The 24,838-nt window shown below is 31.9% G+C and overlaps 1 protein-coding gene across 4 annotated transcripts; it reads left to right on the top strand.

Annotated features, from left to right (window-relative positions):
- Nucleotides 1-10,562: 10,562 nt before the first annotated feature.
- Nucleotides 10,563-14,134, top strand: LOC105635706 (arginine N-methyltransferase, putative (DUF688)). Of its 4 annotated transcripts, none has more exons than XM_012218788.4 (5): nt 10,563-10,661; nt 10,762-10,796; nt 11,439-12,469; nt 12,566-13,678; nt 13,769-14,134. In XM_012218788.4, exons 3-5 carry the CDS (start codon nt 11,468-11,470, stop codon nt 13,796-13,798), a joined length of 2,145 nt encoding a protein of 714 aa, XP_012074178.1. In that variant the 5' UTR covers nt 10,563-10,661; nt 10,762-10,796; nt 11,439-11,467; the 3' UTR covers nt 13,799-14,134. The 4 variants fall into 4 exon arrangements, with proteins under 4 accessions (XP_012074178.1, XP_089576916.1, XP_012074181.1 ...); XM_089720790.1 differs by having other exon boundaries at nt 10,606-10,647; XM_012218791.3 differs by having other exon boundaries at nt 10,658-10,796; nt 11,439-12,242; nt 12,369-12,469.
- Nucleotides 14,135-24,838: the final 10,704 nt, after the last annotated feature.

Below are 24,838 nucleotides of genomic sequence, written 5' to 3' on the forward strand. Positions count from 1 at the left end.
CTTAGTCTATATAAAAACTCAATAAACATACTACAAGGGACTTAACTTTTCATATTCAAAATGTATGTGTGATATTAATTCCAAACACTATTTGAAACATTTTAGATATCATAAGATCCACTTTTATAAAAAATCTCGAACTTAATAGATTTCCTTTTTGTAAAAGATATAAACATTCCACTATTTAAAAAATTTTAACTAAGTCCATTATAAATTATACATTTACATACTCAAATACATTGATGAAACCATTACTCATAAGCCCATTAGAAAGAGGAATACATACTGGATTGTTCCTTTAAAGTCGTTATTAAGACAACAAGTTAGTTTTAAAGGTAATTAAACCATTTGAGTGTTATATGACGTATATTAGTACTTGTAAACTCATATAACTTCAGTCATACTAGTTTGCTCAAATGTATATATTAGTAACTAGTCTCTACTTTATACATCATATAAATTCCAATAAAATTATTCATAAGACAATGACTACATTAGTAGCTCACCCTTCAAAAGCTGTAGAAAGAACTCAGCACTCTATCGGACTTACTCTCCTACTTCTCCTTTCCTTTTTCCTGTGATAGTATAAAGAACAACTATCACTAAGCATAAGGCTTAGTAGTGCACTATATACATTACATCATATAAATAATAATTTGCCATTAGATATTTAAGTGTCAAAAATAATTTTCAACATTATCTCTTTTAAGGTCGATGCTCATCATTTGTTTACTGAAAACAAATCAGTTAAGTAGAAATAACTAGTCATATCAATTAAATCACATTTATTTTCTTACCAAAAATAGTCAACTTATATGGATATGTTATGGCATAACAATACAATCGTCAATCAATAGTTTTACCTCCACAACTTATGCAGTCTCAATCCTAAGGGCCATTAATTTCTAATGTGCACATCTAGACCTGCTATCTACAACCTCAATCTGTGATATGATTTCAACCGAAGAGGGAGCAATCTACAACCTCAACATGGAGGGAGAATTTCATTTCCGTATCAATCACAATATCAACTTCAAAAAATAAAGTGATATCAGGTAATAACCATGTCATGCATTTGGCTGTGAGACTTTTAAAACATCTCTATTACAAATCAATCATTAGCCATAATGAGCAGTATTTCATTTTGCTCAAACATTTCTATATCCATTCAAATGAGTACTTGAAATTCATTTCCAACTATTATAGAACATTTAACATTAGCTCTTTATTATTTTGTATAAAACATATTTAATTATAACTTTAGCATTTGCTTTCTTTATAATCAATTCACAATTGCAATAATTACATTTGAATTCAGTTTCTTTGATATAAATATTTGATAAATAAATCAACTTTTTCTCTTATAAAAGCTCATAAAATAGTAAGCTTAGCGTATTTCTTTTACCTTATAACTTTTCATAAAACATTTTTTTAAAACTATTTTACTTATCACCTTAACAACATAAGTTATATATAGTGTACTAACGTGAATTGGAAGGCTCTCCTAGCTTACTCCTCTACTTGTTGACTTATCTTCTAATTCTTGCCTCTCAGATATTGTAGCATGAAATTAATATTCATATTAACTCCATACTACTCAATAAACACACACATACTATCATAGGAATATAAATAAGTATTGAAATGTAGTATTCATGTTTTTCCTTCAATTTATCTATGCTTAACCAACTACCATACGACCTTAATTTAGGCATGAATTACTTCATTTCCCACACTTAATCACATTTTAGAAATATTAAAATAATAACTAAAATAACGGGACTTAATAGCATATTAAAGTATGTTAAACCCTTTACAAACTAGTGGAATACAAGGTTTTCCATTATATGAGTAACCTGCCTTACTTTGGCTATATCTCTAGTTCCTTAAATTCATTTGTCCTGAAATTTTACAGTATCTTTCTCACATCTTAGGCTACTCTCGTACAAAATTTCATGAATTTTGGAACTCATTTGTATAGCTAAATAATCTAAACACTGTACCTAATTTTCAGTGATCTTTTCCACTAAGCAACCTGCATTTATTTAACTATAAATCCATTTCTCTTCGTCCATTGCACTAGCCCTTTTACCACAACCTTCCTAATACCTAAAATAGTTCTCTATAAAGTTTCATAATTTTTGGAGTTCATTTACCTATTTAACCAAGTCCATTTTAGTGACTGAATTCAGGATACTCAATTGTAATGGACTGAACTAATACTTTTACCTCCTTACGCATTATTAACTTACCTCCATCACTAATTCTTACATAACAACTCTTGTAACTTAAATAAAATAATTACCTTTCATATATTAGAACCTAATCCATATATTATCAATCAATTGACTAAAATTATCCAAGTTGATCAATTATGAAAACTTGACATCAAATTCATACTTAACCATCCTCAACCACTTTAAATCACCTTAAAAGTACTTTTAATCACTTCATTGTCACCAAGTGAGCAACAGTAAGCAAGCACCTCATACTAAAGTTCATGGAAATAAAAAATTAAACCATGGAAAAGAAAGAGGAAGAGAAGATAACTAACCTTTCCTTAAGGATCACTTGAAAATTCCTAAGTTTTCATGGACTTTTAGTTTGCCTTAAGATTTTTCTCTGTCCCTTTTTCATGGAGCTTCGACCATTGTTAGCAGAAAATGAGCAAAAGGTGCCTTATGAGTCATCATAAATAGGTGGCAATTAAAGCCTTTCATGGTAATTCCTCCCATGTCCTTTAGTTGCCCTTTTACACCTTAATCCTCTTTGTTTATCTTTTCATACAATTGTAGCCAAATATTTTTTATTGCTTTAGTTTAGTCTGAATTAAGTCTAAACCAAGTGTATTTTATAATCTCAGATATGTTTAAGCAACATCATATCAAAATTGTCAATTTTCGGGACTTCCGAGTAAAATTGTGTTTTACTGAAAAATCATTCTTCTTTAACTCATTTTCAATTTCCTTTAATCTTTCAAATTGATTCATACATACTTTAATTTCCATTTAATTAATATTAATACTCTCTAACTATAATGTTTCTCGTCGTTCCCAATTTCTAGATTACTCGGATAACTGAAATTACTGAATAAGCTAGAATACCGAGAACTACCAAATTGATGTATAAATACACAATTAAACCTCAATCAGATGTCTTAGGTGATTTAACATTAATCCATGAAATGCTAAATCAAGGTGCTAGGTTAAAGAGATTTTATGCTAGCTTCTCATCATCAAAGCTTAACCTCATTTAACATTCTTCCAATTTGATTTTCATAACGAAATTGGTTTCCATAAACATTATATCTTATAATTAATGCTTCCTCGTTAACAAATTAAGATAATTCAAATTATTCCATCCTTCTGAATAGCAATAATTAGGGGTGTGCATGGGACTGCAAGAATACCGATCCATTCCCGAAAATCATCCCGAATTTTTCATCCCGAGAAAATATGATATTAATTTCATAGTCCCGTCCCGAAACTATTTATGGGACGAGACTGGTTCTTTGATTAAAACCGACCTGTACCTATCTAAGTTCTGTCCCATCCCGTCCTGGCCAAAAAATCATAAATTCCCGTCCCATTTTTTCCTTAAAATTCTAGTTGTTTTTTTTTTTTTTTTTTTTTTTTTTTTTTTTTTTTTTGTATGTATTTTGAACTATACCCTTAAAAATCATTTCATCTTTTTTACTTTAACTTTTTTTATGATACCAATTACTATTAAGTAATAATAGTACGAAAAAATAATATGTATTTTTTTAAATATAAAATAAATCAAGTAACAAACATAATTTTCAACATAGATTTTTTATCTATTATTCCACAGCATATGTTGTGTAAATTGTTTTAATAAATTTTTTTCTATTAAGTAAAAAATAGAAAAATTAATCAATACAAGAGAAAATAGTAACTTCAATTAATTGTTGGATTATTGGATATACTTAATGCTATCATTATTTATTTTTCAAATAATATTGAAGATAAATTATGTAGTAGCGAATTTAAATTAGCTTAAAGACAACAGTGACAGAAACAATGATGAGTTAAAATTTATAAAATACATATAAATTTAAATTATATATAATTTTTGCATTAATTTATTTTACTATATTTAACACTTTTATTAACTAAAAAATAACTACTTAAAAATCTTCTATTATAACTTTAGTAGTAGATCATCAATGATTGAATTAATCTTTTTTTTTTAACTCAAACTTATATAAATGAATTTTGTTTGATTGTAATTGATGAGTATAGTAAATTTTTATCTTTTTTTGATGAAAAATAATTTAGCAAGACTATGGAAAATCCCGATTGATTTTCGATCTGACTCATTCCCTCCTGTCACATAGACCCATATTCTCGTCCCGTTTCGACTAAAAAAATGGGAGGGGACTACAGATCTATTGGGACGGGATTGAGACTCCATTTTTTACATCCCAATATTTTGGGATGGGACTAAGAATTATGAATTCCCGTCCCAAATCAACCCATGCGCACCCCTAGCAATAATTATCATAGAAATCAGAATATCCGAGATTGTCAAATTTGGGGCATTATAATATGCTATTATACATGAGATTTTGAATAATGTATGAATATGAGGATTTTATTATAATTGCCTAGATTTAAGGCACATAGAACCTCCCAAGTGTTAAAAGGCTTCAAAGACTTATGAATTGAGATAAATCATGTATAGGCTATGTACTGTCTGAACAAGTAAAGTTATAAGTAATCATGTAACTTAAAGAAAGAAAGTAAATTTTTGGGCTCTTATTATACTTGGTGTGAATTAGATGCTTGATTAAGATTATTCTAATTATGAGCATGCTCGGGATAATGATGTCACTCTGATTATCTAGATATAGCTATAATCATGTGCTTGGCACATGGGTGCCCTCTGTATGAGCAAACGCGCCCTATCTGATTCTGTTCGGCTTTATAGCCTTATAATCCTATTTGGCTTATTAGCCCTCTGATTTTGTTTAGCTTTTATAGCCCTCTGATTCTGCTAATTTGATCTGCTTCTGATTCTACTAAGTGTATGTGAGCCCCACAAGTTAAAAATGAAAAAAAGTATTTAATAAGATAATACCGTGTAATTAATGCACTTATAAGTTTATATGTTTTGTTATTGATATAAGTGATTAGATTTTGGCTATTTATGTATTAAATGCTTTTACAAGTTAATATCAAATGCTTTAAGTTTATAAGTATGTATTCGTGCTTTAAATGATGATATACTACTTGAGTATGAGTGATAGTGTTGATTTTTATAGTGTTTTTATTGTAATTTTGATTGAAATTTCTATTACTTTTAATTTATTTAAATTAGTTTTTATGTAATATTGATATGTTTTTATTCAAAAGCTTCCTTTAATCACAACTCACTCGATTGGAAAGAAAATTTTAGGATTTTGCAAAGAAAAGAACAAAAATAAAGCAAGGTACAATTGGCACGCCCCAGCCCGTGTCACGAAGCACGGCTGTGTCTGGCACAAGGAGAGACAAACCAAGAGACAGAGAGATGCACGCCCCAAGCCGTGCCGAGGAACACGCCCGTGCGCGCTAGCCTTCCCAGGCCGTGCTGCGGAACACGCCCGTGCCTCATATACCTCTGACTTCCAGAGAGATGCACGCCCCAGCCCGTGCTACCCCGCACGCCCGTGCGCGCTATCAACCAGACTTCCAGGAATCTGCACGGCCAGACAGCACGCCCGTGCGCGCTAGCTTGCCAAGCCATGCTACGGAACACGGCCCGTGCCAGAGCCTCTAATCCTCCAAAGACTGGCACGCCCCAGGCCGTGCTAGGCAACACGCCCGTGCAAGCAAGAATTCTATATTTTGAGTCAAAAGTTACCAACTAATTTCTACCATTTTCACAAAATGCTTTGGATACTTTCTTCACATGCCAGTCAAAGTTCAACCATGTGCAATTGAGAAACCATAATTGAGAGCAATTCATGGCTTGATTTACAAACTTTTCCACCTCACAAAGTTGAACTTTACTCATTAAATCACAAGGCTTGTTCCCCCAAGAAGTCTATATAAGGAAGAGAAGGAGCCACTCCAAAGGCATCTAGCAAATCCATCTATCCCATACTCTACATCTCTTCTCCCATCTCTCATTTCATAGTTTGTATATAGTTTATTTTTAGAAGTTAAGTATTCAAGAGTTGTGCAAAGTTTCAAGGAAGCCATTCAAGCAACTTATCACTAGTTCTTATTTCTAAACTCTTAATCTTGTTTATTTCTTTCATTATCTTTATTGATTATGGAATATTTATCAAGTATTGTTGAGTTTTATTTAAGTACTATGTGTAACTAAATTCTTATACTAGGGGTTTGATGTAGCTTAATCTCTTTTCCAATTTATGCAATTAGATTTATTTTTCCTTATTCAAGTTATGATTTATTAATGAACTTAATGTTTCTAGGCAGAATTTTCCCCTAGATTGATTTATTTCAATTATCACTATCAGAAGAAGGATCTTTGATATGAAAAGGTTAATAAATCACATGAGAATAACAACTTGATGTGGAAGCTATATGGTTTGACTCATGGGGGGTTTTCATGAATTAACAACCTTAATTTATGGATTCATAAACAAACTACAAAACCTAATGATTTAATTCATATTTGATTGCGCTATTGGAAGATAGGTAATTAAATGGAATTAAAATATCTAGCAATACATCGGAAGAGCTTGTTAATGAATTTAGAGTTGTTTCCCCTACTTGAATAATTAAATTGATTAATGAACTAATGAAATAAATTGGATAGAGTTAAGTGAAATCGAAACCCCTAGTAGTTTTATTTCCTTGATTTCTTTAATCAATAATTGCTTGCTTAACTTCTTATTTTTACTTGTTGAATTTAATTTCTGTAAACAAATTTCCTCATTTATCGTTTAAATAATAACAAGATAACATAATTTTGGTACTTGGATTCCAATCCTCGTGGGAACGATATCTTACTCATCATATATTACTTGTAGCGATTCGTACACTTGCGAAATAAGCTGTCAATGAGAACTTATGATCTAACTTGTTTAATATGCTTACATGTGAAATATTTGTTTACGCATGATTATTAAATGATTGTATGATTATGAGTATGATTATATGTTGCCATCGTAACATTGGATGTTGAGATTATTGAGCACCATTGAGTGTTATACGCAGTGCATCGATTTTTATCACGTGCAGTTTGTAGACTCGAGAGTGCTTTTGGAGTCAAGATCCAGCTTCAGAGCCAAAGACTTCCTTGTTGAATATAGTTTATTATATTTCAATTATGTATTAACTTAGGCATTAATAAGAATATATATTATGGTTAGAATTCTTTATGATATGTAAGTCATATAATGGATTTAGCTAAGTACGTTATATGGTTATTTCTAAGCCTTGTGGATGATTATGAATTGATATTGGAATATCTTGATTGAAGTTGAATATTGGAGTTGGTGGATTGTTGAGGTTAGTTTTGGAAGTCTTTCGTGTTTCACAGGTTTTAGTTAAGTCTAATTTCTAGGAGAAACTCTTGCAGTTTTTCTACAGGATCTCCCAAATCATTTTCTAAGTAAAACCATGGACTTGCTAGAGTTGTAAGACTCGAAATAGTTTTTTTTTAAAAAAATTACCCATATGTTTAGCTTATGAGATTTCAATCCGTATTTTAGAAAGGTGCCTCCGGAACCGAATGTGGCATTGCCACCTATTACTCCAGGATCGGGCGATGGGTGTTACAAAGAGTGTTGAGCCTGAAAGCCTTCTTGGAACATATACTACATGAGAAAAGCGAACAGCTCCCCTAGTGCATCAGTCAAAGGAAAAGAAAAGGTAATTGATGAATCTGAAAAAGGGAAAGATAATGAGAAATATCTAAAGGCAAAGGTACTCTCTAAAACCCACTGTCACAATACCATTACTAGGGGTTATTATATAGATTGGAGGTATTATGGTTCATTTGGGTTTCCCTATAAAGAGTGGTTTAAATTTCAATTGTGGAGAAATTTTATGAAATTGCTGTCTGCTTATTATAAGGCTTTAGTTAGGGAATTCTATGGGTCTATCAAGGTAGAAAATGAAGATGCATTTACAGTAAAATTGAAGGGAAAAACCTATAGAATTTCTAAAAATGACTTAGCTATGGCTTATGGGATACTAGACGAGGGAACCTTAGAGGGTAGAAGTAGCAAGGTAAATGCATTAAAAAAACTTCAATAAGGTTGGGTACTTGAAAAAGATTACTAAGAAAGATGTCAATTATGTGTCTGCAAATTAATTACCCTTGAATTTGAGAATTAGGCATCACTTTATCTCTCACTATATTTTGCCATGTTTCGGGGGTTATGATTATGCTAATAGTGTAGAGTTATGTTTATTGTGGCACTTGGAGAATAAGAAGCCATATAATCTGTTTCACTCGATGTTTAAGTGGATGACTACTGTCACCAAAGAGAAAGGCTTACCATATGATATGGTTTTCACTACTCTCTTTGAATATTTGGATATTGATTTGAAGGAAGAATATGAGATAAAGCTAAAGAAATCTCATTGCATCAATCACAGGTTTCTTCAATATTCTATGCAAAGAGGTAAAAACAATGAGGAAGTAGAGATAGAAAAAGAGAAAGAAAGACAAGAGGGAGATAAAATTGAGGAATTTGAATTTGATAATGAGAAGGATAGTAGTGAAGAAAGTGAGAAAAGTGAAAGCAATGAGGAGGAGAGTGAAAAAGAAGAAAGTAGTGAGAATGAAGAAGAAAATAGGAGTTAGAAAGTGACTGTGATGAATCTAAGGAAGAGATAAGAGCTAAAGAAAAAGAACCTAGTGACAAATTAGGAGAGAAAAGAAAGGCTTATGAAGATCCTTACTTAGATTTCTCTAGGTGGGAGGACTATCCTAGTGAGAAAAGCCATAAAGAGGGTATGCAAAGTGAAGAAGAGGTTGATCTAGATGGATTGATGAGAGAGATCCAGCAAGAGGATAAGAAAACTGATGGGAGAAATAAGCTTATTCAAGCTCTTAATAATGTGGCTAATCAGATATCTAGTGCAGCAAAAATTTTTGCTAAGGCAGTCAGTGAGCTAAAATCTCTACGATAGGAAGCACCTGCACCTCTTGAGAAATCTATTAAACCAGTTGCTGGAGAAAGAAGCGCTTATCAACCAAGAAAAAGGGTGAAGCATACTGCTCTTAGACCTTCATTTCCTTCAAATATGAAATGGCAAGCTAACTTAACAACTCAGTAAGGGATTAGCAAACATCCATTCCTCTTGACTCGAGAAGATATAAATTTGACTTATCTATGGGAATAACCAATTAAAATACAATAAAGGAATTTTTTTTCCCCATTGATGACCCAATCGACAGCCAGGATATTAATAAAGATGAAGCACAGGATCAATAAAGACTAAGCCATTAAGAGACATGAGCAGTAAGAACTGATCTTCATATGACGACCGATTCATGAGAGATTTCTAGAATTGAAAAACTTTGAGCTGAGGCATTGAGCAGTCCGAATGCGTAAAGATACAAATTTAAAAGGAATTAAAAAAAAAAAACTCAATGAGAGTATACAAGCAGATAGTTTTAGAAGGTAAAATCAAATTTTAAAAGCATTGTTTATTATCTTAAAATCTTAATTTTTAAACTTAGAAACATTTTAAAAGCTAATCAAATTGTAGAAATACAGAAAAATTATAGTAAAAAAAAGAAAAAAAAATGCAAAAATTTGTTAAAAAAAAAAAGCAATCCTTAATTAATAGAGTGTCATGTCAGCTTCATAATGATTATTTTTTTTATTTCAAAATTATATAAATATATATATAGATATAGATTTTCTCTTTAGAGTTGGCCAAATACATTACATTTGTGAATCTTAAACATTTTAGTAACATATCTCATTAGATCTTTTAATTTTATTTTATTAATTATTTCGTCTGAAAATTAGTATATTTATTGTTATATTAATGGGAAATAACAAAGTTGTCCTCACTACCATATTTCTAAGAAAAATATGGGAAATTTGATTTTTTTTTTTATTTTTTTTTAGCTCACTTGGATGAATCCACAATTGATGTAGGTCTAATTGATCTTTCTTTTGGAACTAAAAAGCAATCTTGACTATGACTTTATGATTATCAATTTGGGTTTCAAAATATTATGACCCAATGAAGAGCTAATAGTAATGTCACTATCATTTTTATAATTATGGCTTTCACATAATTGAATCAATGAGTATATAAAAAAAGAGACATTGTGATGACTTTAGACCTGTCTTCACATTCCAATGATGTGTATGAAAATGACTTATTGAACCCCTCACCCCTTTGTTTACAATTGTACTCACATGCTTCCAAACAACTAGTGTCTATAAATAATTCTAAATAAATGAAAAAAAAAAGAATCATGCAATTAAAAAAAGAATAGTTGGTTGTTGATTTGGTTCAAACCCAAATTAAATTAAATTGAACCGCTTTGATTTGATGAGTTTAACCCGACCATAACATAAGCTCAGCCGCCACGTACGGTGAAAAACTAAAAATCTCATAAAAGAAGTCTTTTGAAAAGAATGTAAAGACTTTTGCAATAATTAATTAATTATTAAACTGCCTGGCTCAACTGGGTAGCAAAGTAAGCACAAGCGTGTAAGCTAGTTTATCCTTCACTTCTCTTCTTCTTTCTCTCATATTCTTTCTTTTCTTTTTGATTTATCATTAATATATTTTCTCTCTATCTCTGAAACAGACAGAGTTGGTCTCTGGATCGGCCACATCTAAGAGGTACTGTCTCATTCTCAGCTCTCAATATATGGAATTTGGTACTGTGCTTTGAGTTGGGCATCCTAAAATGAAGCAAATGTGAAATCTAATTTGTGGGTTAATGCAAAAATTTTGATTTTTTTTTTTTTTTTTTTTTTTTGCAACATTTATGCTTGCTTACCTGTCTTGTTGTGAGTTCTGGAATTCGATAGAAGCTATCCTAGTCATTGTCATATATATATATAGCCATGGAAACTGGATTTGCGTTTTATGTAGAATCTGTAGCTGTTGGAGTTCTCATTTTGCTTTTGAATTGAGGACTTCTGTCCCTTTTTAGATGTATGCTTTATACAATTAAATATGGAACTATGTAAAAAATCAGATATTAGATGTATACTTTTGTTGGTTCATGTCTGACTCTTCCGTTAGTTTTTCTTTTTCTATTGAAGAAAGATTCGAATGCTTATCCATTCCATTCCTGTTATTCTTAAATTCACTGTGTATAAAATTTTGGGATAGTATTTGGATATGAATTGTTTTTAAATTACTATTTTATATGCTAATCAATAATTTGATGAGGTTGAATATACTGAATTCATTGGCCTTTCTGTTTTTTAAGTCATTTCTTGATCCTGAATTTTGCCTGTTTATATTCTTTTGCAGAAACAAAATACATTTTACTAAAGAATCTGATGGAAGAAAAGCAATTAGATTTAAATCAGCCATTTCTATCTGTAAGGAGGTTTTCATCAACAGTAGCAACTGCAGAAGTGGATAACAAAAGGCAAATTGACAATGCTCTCCCCAAAGTACCCCGTCTTCCTGTATACAAATCTGAATTGAAATCAGGTCCAGTAAGAAATCCAGGAACTGTTCCTTTTGTATGGGAGAAAACTCCAGGAAGACCCAAGTGTGAAAGCAAACCACAAATTATGGCCCATGAAATTCCTCCTGTTGTCCCAAAGCTTCCACCTGGACGGATTTTGAATGTTGAAAGGCAAGCCTTGGATAGAAGTACTGAACGTGCAACAACCGCTGGTCAATCTGAAACGAGAAATGTCCTTTTGGATACAAATGTAACTAAAGAGGAGAGCTCTAGAGAGGGAATGGAGGAGACAGATATTTCTGGTTCAGAGGATGATGATGGCATCTATGTAGATGCACTTGATACACTTTCCCGGAGTGAATCATTCTTCTTGAATTGTAGTGTAAGTGGTGTGAGTGGATTGGATTGTCCAGATATGAAACCTTCTGGTACTTTCTCGACTGATCCACAGACTCGAGATTTCATGATGGGTCGATTCCTGCCTGCAGCTAAGGCAATGGCGTCAGAAACTCCTCCACATTATACTAGGAAGCAACTTGTTGCACAAGAACAACCTAGAAAAATAACCACGGTCAGTGTACAAAAGCGGCATTCATTTGATCAATGCAAAAGGATAAGCAATACATCAAATTGTTCACAAGGTAATGGAGTGGAAGAAATTGAAGATGAGGATGATGATTATGATGGACCAGATAACTCATCCCTTAAAGTTTGTGGGTTGTTCCCTCGATTATACTTACAGAATTCCTTTTGTCTTTTAAATCCAGTACCAGGGATGAGAAAACAGCCCCAAGTACCTATCTCTTCATCCCATATGAGAAAAGCTAGATCTTCATATCCTTCTCATTATGATCAAACTGTGAATGAGGTATGCATATCTTATCTTTCTGCTTTATTGTTTTCTTTATCCTTCACCTCTCTTTATCTCACTATTAGCATCTTAAGGACTTCATTTTTACTATAGGATTGTAAGGATGCTGCACAAAAGCATTTATCAAGGGGTCTACTTGAAACAAGTATGAATGAAGATAAGAGTAAGCTGAAATCTGAATCAAATAAGAGCAGTTGCAGAAATGATAATCAGAAATTAAATGGATCATCTCTATACGAGCGTTTGCAGGGTAATGGCACATTGCCTTACCATGACAAGTTTTCTCAATCTGGCATTAATAAAGAAAAAAGATTTCTAGAGATCCATGAAAAATCTAAAAATCCTGAATTGGCTGGCTTTAATGCACATGTGAAAAATGCCAAAAGTTTTGGAGAACTGTTGGCTAATGAGAACGTTGGATGGGAAACAACTTCTGCTAGTCCTCTGGTTGAGAAAACTCTGTACATAGATTCTGTACATATGCTAAATTCTCAAATTTCAAATTCAAGTTCTTCAGATTTAAAAGGCTCAATTGATTACTGCAGGGATGATGTTGAGACTGTCATAAAAAATGGGGAAATTGAGGAAACTACTGTTGTTGACTCTTCACCCAAGGATATGAAGCATTTTGTTGCAGTGAGCAAAAAGGCAAATATGCCACCTGAAATTCTGAAGTCCACTGATTCTTGTCTTTCATCATTATCTGAGAGATCAACAAACAATGTGCAAAAAGTCGTTTCAGATATTTACAGGCATGATGTAAGCCTTATGGGTATTTCTACTATATCAGGAAGCACAAAAGTGGATGATGGCAAGATAGAATTGGGTCAGATATCAGGTGACTCGGAAGGTTGTAATGGCATCATGCAGGATCTTATGAAGATAGCAAAGACAAAGGTAGCTGATGATGGAAAGGTGGGTATAGAAAGCCAAGTTTGTACAAAATCAAGTAATCAAGATACCCCTAATGGTGGCTATTCTTTGCTTCTTCTTCCTCCACCCTTACCAAAATCTCCTTCAGAGTCTTGGCTAAAACGAACTTTACCTGCTGTTTCCCCAAAGCATCCATCTTTGAAGTCTTTTGCCGGTATGAATGCATATCCTAGAGTTCAGGCTTCCAAACTGCACTCAGCTGATGCCGATCCAAAATGGGAAACCATTGTCAAAACCTCTAATGTGGATAATGGGCATCTGCGATTTTCTGAGGTAAATTCTGCAAGTTCATCTGTGTTATTTATTTCCATTGGTTTGTACTGATTTTTGCTAACACTTCTTAATCTAAATATTAATTCTTAGGAATTACTTACACCAATACCTGAAGTTTAGTCCACAAGTTTCATCTTCAGTCTAATGGCTCAAGCATATATAAATTGCAGCAGTTCCCACCGTGTATTGATTTGCATACTTCTGCTATCTGCTTTATAGTTTTTGTCTTCAAAATGCCGCTTCAGTAGTTTGAATTTGTACACAATATAATTGTAAATCAAAATAACCGATATAGTCTTTCTTTTTATAAGAAGTTATGATCAGTTACTGTCTTGTCGATCCTGTTATAAGTTTCGAAATGGGACTTTTCTGTAAAGCAAACATAAAAGAACTAAGAGCTGAATTTCTTTGTAATAAAACTTGAAGAGAATAAAATATGAATCCTCATTATGCAGATGTTTCGAATTCAAGCGATAATCATCCTTCGGATGTCAATGCTACAAAATTTTTATAAACATATGCTAAAGGCCGTTTGCTGGTACCATTTTTTTTTTTTTTTAAAGTGACTGATACGGTTCAATTCATATTTTAATAGGAAAATCGAAATTTTCTGGTGTAGTTTTGTTGGGTTTTTATTAAGTTCAAAAGACAAGTCTAAATTTATCCTTAGTTTTAATATTTATACTTTTCAAGTGAATTGTAGTTATGTCATTTCGATTCTCAAAAATTAAACGTAAAGTGCAAATATATGTTTTAATTTAGAGACTGATATGAGAGAATAATTTCATCAATTTCTTGTGTTTCAATGAGATTAGTGCGTCCTATTTATACACAAGCACTAATTCTAAATAGGAAAAAAAATAAATAAAGCTAATTCTAAATAGGAAAAAAATAAATAAAGCGAGCAATATTCTCTTTGAAATGGTCTACACAAGATATTACAAATCAAATAAGTCAACACTCTAAAAGTTAGTGCATAGATATTGCACATGTTCAACTTGCAAACTAAATTGTGAAATTGTTTGTTGTGAATAGTCTTTTGGTGAGAACATCTATAATTGATTACCGAAGTCATATGAATAAGCTTCAAAACACCTTGGATGATTTTTTCTTTTATGACATGTCAATTAATCTCTATGTGCGTTGTTCGATCATGTTAAGCTCGATTTTGAGTAATACTAATGGCAGTCTTATTATAGCAGAACAACGTCGAATCTTCTCCTTTCGACATTTGCAATTCTTCCATTATCTTCTAGCCATAACAGTTCATAAACCCCTCGAGTTGTCGCTCTATATCCTACTTCTGCACTCGAACGTGCCATTGCGGTCTGCTTTTTACTTCTCCAAGTACCTTGATTTCCTCCAACAAAGGTATAATTACTAGAAGTTGATGTCCTATCATCTACAGATCCAACACAATCAGTATCAGTAAAAGCTTCAGTTTTGAGGTGATCATGCTTAAAGAAAAGTAGACCTCTTCTACATGCAGACTTTAGATATCTTAAAACGCAAGAAACAACTTCATGATGACAATTACGAAGATCATGCATATATAGATTAACTAGACTTACAACACATTATATATCAGGTCAGTATATGAGAGATAAATTAATATATTAACCAAACTTTGATATCGACCCAAGTGAACCGATTCTCCTATTCTTGATTGCAATTTGTGATTAACTTTAATCAGAGAGTCAGATGGTCTATAATCCAACATGCTAGTTTCTTTCAAGAGATCTAAGATATATTTCCTTTATTTGATCTAGCAACTTCTATATCTAAAAAGTATCTCGACCTCCTAAGTCCTTAATCTTAAATTCCTAAGCTAACAACTTTTTTTACTGAGCAAGCTCTTCATCATTATCTCCAGCCACAACCATACTATCAATATGGAAAATTAGTAAAATGATCTTACCATTATAATGTCTGATAAACAAGGTATGATCAACGTTACTTCGAGAATAACCAAAGAAAAAATGACCCTACTGAATCTATCAAACTATGCTCTAGGTAATTGCTAATGCTTTCTTCAGGTTAATTTCGTTGGAAGGGCCTGAACAATATGAGTAATCGCTTAATGGGGATACCAACTTCAATTTTTAACTTAAAATACCTAATTTTATATAGCCTTTTGATGCAATTTAATTTTTCCATTGGTTGGAATGCCACGTGTATAACATGTGGACATTTTTTATTAATTTTTTTAATTAGAAAAAAACTTCTCTCACCCTATCTCTCTCACGCACCTTCTGCAACTCTTTTCTCTCTCTCTTTCGGAATGTAACTTTTTTTCTCTCTCCCACTTTCTTCTCAAAATCGTCGCTACGACTCCAAAAAGGGAAGTATATAATAAATTTATTTGCCGAAAAAGTCATCGGCACCATTGTGGGAGGTGATATCTCATCCAAATTTCGCAAGTTTTCTATCAAAATGTTCGGAATGTCATGAAGGTTTTATTTCCACCGTCAATTTTATCATTTGAATACAAATTCAAGCTATACACAAAATTCCCAAATCTCAAACCCAAAAATTTCAAAATTTCAAGAATGTTCAATTTATCCTCAAACCCAAAAATTTCAAAACTCAGAATTGACGGAAGGGAAATGAGATAAAGGGAGGACTAGATCATTTAAGTATCTGTCTTGATCCTCGTTCTGGCCAGAGGTGGAACAAATCTCACTGGAATACAATTATCTCCATGACAGTTTGAGATGCGACCATGGTTTGCGATAATGGAGGCCATATTACTGTTCCTTGCATTTCGTCGACCCTATTGGTGTGTTTAATCAACGGAGATGGTGATCTTTTGCCAAAAATAGCTTGAGTTCACCGATTTTCATGGCTGCCTAAACTGCAACAAAGCAAAATCGTAAAACTAGTGATGTGGGCTTTATAGATGTTGGGGGGAGAGAGAGAGAGAGAGAGAGAGAGAGAAAGAGAAAGGGTAAAGAGGTGGTTGTTGGTTTCGCCACCCCTTTCTTTGTCGTCTCGTTCTTCATTGAAAAGAGAGAAAAGACGGAAGTTAGTCATTGAGGACTTTAAGTCATACAGAGAGAGATAAGTATGAACTGTAGGAGAGAGGTCTTTTTCAAATTAAAAAATTAATTAAAAAATATCCATGTGTTGTGTATATGGAATTCCAGCCAATGGAAAAATGTAATTGCATCAAAAGATATTTTACTATTATAAAAATATAAGATTAGGTATTTTTAAGTTACAAATTGAAATTAGTACCCCATTTAGTGATTATCTATATAGTTTAGGCCCTTCCAGTGAAATTAACTCGCTTTCTTCGATCTAATAATCTTTTCTTTGGTTTTCACTATCAAAGCTTGGAGGAATATCTTTCTCCTTCTAGATCACCATGTAAAAAAATATTTTTTTTATATCAAATCGATGCAGACCCCAGTCTAGGTTGGTTGCACAGGATAACAAGATTCTACTGATATTCATCTTTGCAACTGGAACAAAAGTCTCCTAGCAGTCCATTTTATAGCTCTGAGTAAATCTCTTTGCCGCCAATTTGACTTTGTATCATTCAATTGTCATCTACCTTGTGTTTTATTATGAACATCAATTTGCATCCCATTAGGTTTTCCCTAATGAAGGCGAAACAAGTTTTCAAGTTTCATTTTTGTCAAAGATTTAATCTCCTCCATCATTGCTGCTTTCCATTTTGGATCTCGATATGCTTCTTGTCAATTATGTGGAATAGAAATAGAAGAAATAGATAAATGAAGGCTTTATAGGCAGGAGATAAAGAGTCGTAAGAAACAAATTGGGATACATGATGTTTGGTATAATTTCTAACCCCTTTTCTAAGAGCAATGAGAATATCAACATCATTAATTATAGGGTCAGAGTCAAAGATATTAAAAGAGAGAATTGTAGCAGAATTAGAATTAGGAGTTATAAAAGACTCACATATGGATTTTCAAGAGTTGGTTACAGAGGCAACGGTTGACCAGGTGTATGAAGCAAGATGACATTAACCTTCTCTCTTCAACTGTACCTCTTTAAATCTAGCATAAGTTTACATTTTTTAGGTTCCTGCTCATCACTAGTGTTTATATTCCCAAACTATTCAGGAACAGATATAGACAGAGGAGTTAAAGGAGCTTCCCCTTCTATTAATCTCCCTCTAAAGAGTTGGGGAGAAATAAGGCTTAGTGACGCTTCTTAGACAATACTAGCAAGTGTACTAGTCATTTAAGTAGTATGGGACTTAGGGTCCCAAATATCATTCCCTCAGAGACCAAGTTTGAAAGTTAATAAAACCAAAATTATTACTATTATTTGAGAAAATGATTAAATGAGAGATTGTAATTAAATAAACTAATTGAATTAAACAAGCAAATAATTAAATTTTTGAATAACCAATGATTTAAAGAGTTAGGATCCACAATCTACCTTGACTAATTAGGATGCAATTTCAAAATTGAAAATCAATTTTGAGATTGGTAAGTTCTTCTTGAGCCTATTTATTCTATCAAGAAATAAATTTTAAATTCAGTTTTAACTCCTACCAGGAAACTTAAAGATTGAATTGCATAAAACAGAAGTAATTTTTAATTCCTCCTACCAGAAAATGAATTAAGCCACAAATCAATCCTAGGCCTTCTATCAGAAAATACCCAAGATTAATAAGTTTTACAAAATCATAGGAACATGCATGAAATTGATTAACCCCAAATTCTTAATTCTTCCATCGAAAACAAACCAAGGAAATAGAATCAGTCAAACAACACACAAGAATTAAGATAAAAGTTTTTTGCATAAATTTCAAATTGAAATTCATATTATAAAAATTAAACATCTGTCGAAATCAAGGCTTCATGTTTATCCTAGCAAAAGATAACTACTTTATAGCTATATCAAAAGAATACAAGAAAGAAAGAGAAGAATTCATGATTCAATCTAGAAATTATAGAAATAGAAATCAAACTCTGAAATCTAATCTCTGCATATGGCTCTTGCTCCACAAAAAGTAAGGAAGAAGAGATTTTTCTTTTTCTCTCTAAGTTCTAAGATGACTCCTTGTTCTCCCCTAAAAATTTTCTAATAATATCTCATAAAGACCATTGCAAAGTCTCCAAAAAAAAAAAAGTTCTTTTCTTTTCGTAATTGTCCATCTTCTAACTGCTCTTTTGTTTTCCACGATCAGGTTGTGGTCTTTGAATTTCTAACGCCTTTTCCACAGTCATTTCTGCTTTTCACATTTGAGTTGTGAAAATCTTTGAATTCCAAGTTCTTTTCTCCAAATCCTATCAATTTTCTTCAAGTCTCCATAACCACCAAAATACTTAAAAAAACATTAAAAATAATAAAAATAAATAGAAAAACAAATAAACATAAAAATTAAATAAAACTTAACAAAATCTATTGAAAACACACCATAAACACATTAAAAATTATGAGAAATATCTAGATATCACTTAGACTCTCCAAAGGTTATATCCATAATCACAAAGTATTTTCTAGATGAAAGATGATAACATTTATAATACTTTTGAGTGACAGAATAATCAATAAACACACATTTTAGAGCTCTAGGTCCAATTTACCTCCATGATTGGGATGAAGAAAATAAACACAACCAAATATCTTTGGAGGAATAATATATGAGGTATTAACCTGTAAAGCTACTATAAGGATTTTGAAATTGAGGATCTTAAGAGACATCCTATTAATAAGATATCCTACAAAAAATACTACGTCTCCCTAATAAGTCTTAGGAACAATCATGGTGAATAAATGTCTATTTTTTCTTTAGACACCCCATTTTGAGCATTAGTATTCAAACAACTAGTTTATATATGATTCCATTAGAGTCTAAATAAGCTTGAAACATATTACCAATTCTCAAAATTTTAACCTTTGCATCAACATATGTACTAATCATATAATAGAAGGATTTAAACTAAGAAAATACTCCGTTTTTTTTGTTTAGCAGGTAAATCCAAGTCAATCTAGTTAGATATGGCCATATTATGGTTTCCAGAACTAGAACCGGTGGTTCAGAATCAGTCCGAACTTGAACCGGAACCGGAACCGTTTTGAACCGAAGGTGTACGGTTCGGTTCCAGTTCTAATATTCTGGGAACCGCAAATCGGCGGTTCCAAAAATCGGTCGGAACCTGATGGAACCGCCGGTTTTCCGGCCGATTTGAACCGGCGGTTTTAGCCGTTACAAACTGTCAGCAGCTCTTTTTTTTTTTTAATTTTGTTGTGAAATCTCTTAATTACCCCCTCCCAACAACTATAAACGGCTACATAACGGCTAGTTTCAAGGGTATTTGTGGAAAAATGATTTTTTGGATTTATTATAAATACCTCATTCCATTCCATTTACAATTTCTTCACACAAAAATCTCTACACTCTATTCTATATTATTCTTCTCTACTCTACAATCTCTCTAATTTTCATTCACAATTTATTGTGAATTAATTTATTCAAATTCTAATCTTTAATTCCAATCTCTAATTATTCTCTCTAATTTTTTTATTCAATTTTCAAAATTATATATTATTTTCATATAATGGCAAGTGGAGGAAACTCAAATTCTGCTAAGGGAAAGGGAAATATTGGAGAAACACAATATTCATCTATCCCTACAAACGACATCTTCGATTTTACTCCCAACCGATTTCATTTTGAGGGATATCCAAATGAAAATATGGAAATTTCAACTCAAGAATCTGAATTTAATAATGAGCAATTACAACAAGAGGAAGAGCAAGAGCAAGAGCAAGAGCAAAAGCAAAGTACACAACTTCTTCGAAGAGCAAGACAGAGTTCCGACATATTCGCCATTCATTCCATGAAAAAATTCAAAGGTGACAAAATGGTCGATGTAATTTACAATTATTGTGGAAAATCTTATAAATTTAAACAATCGGGTGGCTATGGATCATTTTGGAAGCATTTGGAGACAAAACATCCAACAAAAATAGGAGTTGATTGGTCTCAAACACAAATTTTCGGGTACGCATCTTCTAACCTTTCTTTATTTCAATATTCTGAAAGAAAAAAAGAGAAGAAGAATTAGCAAAAATGATTTCTATGGAACATTTATCTTTTAGTTTTGGTGAAAAAGTAGGTTTTAATCAATATTATCAAAAACCTTTAAATCCTTCTGCTAAAAGAGTGCCAAGAAATACTGTAAAACGAACTATTATTTCTTTATATGAAAAAGGAAAAAAAAGAGTTAGAGCTTTTATTTTCTGAAATGAAAATTTGTGTTTCAATTTGTTGTGATATTTGGAGTGATCATTGGCAAATGTATTCTTATATGGGCATTACATGTCATTGGATTGATAATGATTGGAAAATTCAAAAAAGAATTATTGCATTTCGTGCTTTTGATGATAAACATAGAATAATTGTTTCAATTTTAGATGAATATAAGTTGACAAAAAATTTTTTTTCAATTTCATTTGATAATGCTTCTGCTAATACTAAATCAATTATTGAACTTAAAAATATTTGTGAACCAAATATTGGTGGAAAATTTTTTCATATAAGATGTGCTTGCCATGTTTTAAATTTACGTGTACAAGATGGTTTAAAAATTCTTGAATCTTATATTTCTCCAATTAGAAAAGCTATTTCATATTTATGGGGACATCCCCAAGTAATGAAAAGTTGGGCTAAATTTTGTAAGGAAAATAATAAAAGACCAAAACGTTTTTCAAGGGATTTCCCAACTCGTTAGAATTCAACATATGAATTATTAAACGAGTCTTTTTCTTATAAAGAATTATTGTGCATTTTTGTTACTAATAATATTGAAGAAATTAATTTATATCCACAAAATTGGGATATTTGTGCAAAAATTTTAGATATTTTAAAAATTTTTAATGATACTACCTATAAATTTAGTGGATTTATTATCCCACATCTCATTTATTTTTACCTCTATGTATTAATATTGTTAGTGCACTCCAAGAATTTGAAAATGATTTTATATTAAAAGATTGTGTTTTTTCAATGAAAAAAAAATGGTTATCTTATTTTAAAAATATACTACCCCTTTAACTTGTTACTATTGTATTTGATCCTAAACGTAAAATTGAAGTTTTATGTGAATATTTGACTATTTATTATAAATTATTAAATCTTGATATAGAAGATAATGTTAATATAAATATTGCATGAAGTTAGACAAAATATTATAGAATTATATAATGAATTTGTTCAATTTTCTAGTTCATCTACTTCTAATTCTTCTCAATTTAATATTCAACAATTTCCAACTCAAAGGGTAAGTAGTGTTGGTGTTGCTGAACGAGTTTTACTACAAAGACAAAAAAGACCAAGGGAACCCGATTCTTTTTCTGAATTTGATAATTATCTAACCACATTTTTTGAGTTCGGTGATGATTATACAGATAATAATTTTCCAATTTTAGATTGTGGAGTCGTCACGCCAATACATTTCCAATACTTTCTTTAATTGCAAAACAAATTTTAGCAGCTCCGGTCTCCACTGTTGCGGTTGAACAAGCTTTTAGTCAATGAGAAAACATACTTGATGAAATACGATCTCATATGACACTCGATTCACTAGAAGCACAATCATGCGTGGATGATTGGAGCAAGGCCTAATTAAGAGCACAAGAAAATCTAAAAGAAAATGAAGATTTATATGATCTTTACGATGGGTCCTCAACAGGAACATCAACCGGTGGTGGAAATAGCGAATAAGGTAAAAGGGGTGAAATTGGTATAAGGTAAGTAAGAACTACGTGGGCTTTGATTCCTCTAAACCCTAAGAGGATAAAAAAAAATTAAGTTCAAGCCCTTTTTTTTTTTAAAAAAAAAAAATTATATTCCAACTTTTTTAAACAGAAAATAAATTCAGTTCAAGACTTTTTAAAAAAAAAAATAATTAAGTTCAAGTCTTTTCAAAAAAAAAAATTTAATTGAGGCATTTTTTAATTTTTTAAGTGTATTTTTTTTAGATATAATTTTCACAAATTTTTAAATTTTGAAAATCGGTCTTCAAAACTTAAAATTTAAAAGTATGCAATTCGCCGAAAAACCGGTCGGAGAATCGATCGGAACCATCGATTTTGGAACCGTTAAGGAACCGGAACCGGAACCGAAAATTTTCGGTTCGGTTCCGGAATCGTGGCCATGCCTAAATCTAGTGCAACAATCAATGAAAGCAACAAACCATTTATAATCAGATAATGAAACAATAGAGGTAGAACCCTATACATTAGAATGAATAGTATGAAAGGAACTACTGAACTTTTATTATTATGCAAAATATAAGAACTTCTTGTATGTTCAGCAAGTTCACAAGCATCACAAACTAATTACTCAACTGACAATGCTAAAAAAGACTATGATATAATTTCCTTAGGACTAGAAAGAAAGGATGCCTTAATCCCTATGCCGCATAAGTATTTCTTGACTGGCATTACTATAATTTCCTAACAGGGCTTGAGCAATATTAGGAGCCAAAGAACTATAACTTTTTTTGAGAAGATATAAGTTATCATGCAATCAAACAAGACCAATCGTTTTTTCTTGCAAAACACAATGAGTAGGAAAACAATTTTAACTTTACAAGTGAGGCTTTTGCAATAGCATTAACAGACAAAAAGATTTACAGAAAAACTTGAAATATGAAGGAAAAAATTTAAATCAATCGTGAATGTGTACTTAATACAAATTGTGCTAGTAATAGGTGTAAAAGAACCATCTGCAATGCGAACTATTTCTTTTTTGAAACAAGATGAATAGATCAAAAATTTATTAGGAGAGCCTGCCATATATTTGTTTGTTGTTGAATCTATAACCAATGAATCATCATCAACAAAATTAGCAAGAAGTGCCATACTTGATTGCACAAAATTAGAAGAAGCAGGTGAGGCAAATAAAGAGTCAACTTTTGACAAACGACACTTTAATGACTATACCTCTTTAGTACTTTTATAACCATGACCTCTAGTTGGTCGTCCATGCAATTTCCAATATGTTTCTTTAGTATGTCTCGACTTTCCACGATAATCACAATATATGTGATCCTTATCTGAAGACCTAGTTTTAGCAACCTATGTATCTTCACATATAGAATTAGCAATCAATTCTACTTTATCAACTGAAGGCCTTTGAACCATGACATTCCTCGTACTCTCCTCTTGTTGCATATAGGAGTAAGCTTGTCTCAAGAATGGGAAAGCATCCTATCTAAGAACTTGAACTCTAATATGGTCATATTCGTCATTCAGCCTGCTAGAAAATCATACACATGTTCCATATCAATCTGCTTTTGAAATTCAGCAGCAGCAGAACAAGTTGTTTGAAAATCTTGATAGTAATCTAGCTCTTGCCACACTAAGCTTAGAAAAAGACTAGGCAATGGTCAAATCTCCCTGCTTAGTTCATGAATCTTTTTCCATAATTCATATATCTGAGCATAGTTCCCAGATTGAGAATAATTTTATAAGTTGCTTCCCAAATCGTTTTAGCAGTATCTAGGAGCAAATAACCATGAGCAATGCCATGTTGCTTAGAATTTATTACCCAATTCATGATAACATAATTTTTAGATTTTCATTTGTTATAACCTGGATATGTTAAATTTAGTTTTTTTCTTCCCCCCATCAAGATAATCTTGTAAACCTCTAGCCTCAATGAATAATAAACAGGAATGAGACCAAGCAAAATAATTTGTTCCATCTAACTTTACTAGGCTAATTTGAAGCAAAGGGTTATTAGAGGGAAAAACTAACTTTTATTCTGACATATTAGGTTCTGTTATTTTACTCCCATTAGCCATGATTAAGTATTGTCAGATGCAAGATAGTAAATACAAATAAAAGACAATCAAAATATTCCCTCAAAAACTCAATCTGTGATAAAGAAAAAAGTGAAAGAGAACAAGCAAATTGACGTTCACATTGGACAAAGGCGCAACACATAGAGAATTCATCATTCGAATAAAAAAAAATCTATCAAAAAAGATACCACATGCTTCCACACACCGGCACATGAAACAGAGACAAGAGCCTTCACTACAAAAAAATCGCTAAATTGCGACCGGGCAAATCGGTCGCAAAATATAAGAAATCAGTCGCTAAATGGACGTAGCGACTGATTTGCGACAGACATAAATCAGTCGCAAAAGTGCTCATCGCAAATAG

The sequence above is a fragment of the Jatropha curcas genome, chromosome 4 (assembly GCF_041381405.1).
Source record: "Jatropha curcas cultivar XTBG-Jc1 chromosome 4, XTBG_Jcur_1.0, whole genome shotgun sequence".
Lineage (NCBI taxonomy): Eukaryota > Viridiplantae > Streptophyta > Magnoliopsida > Malpighiales > Euphorbiaceae > Jatropha > Jatropha curcas.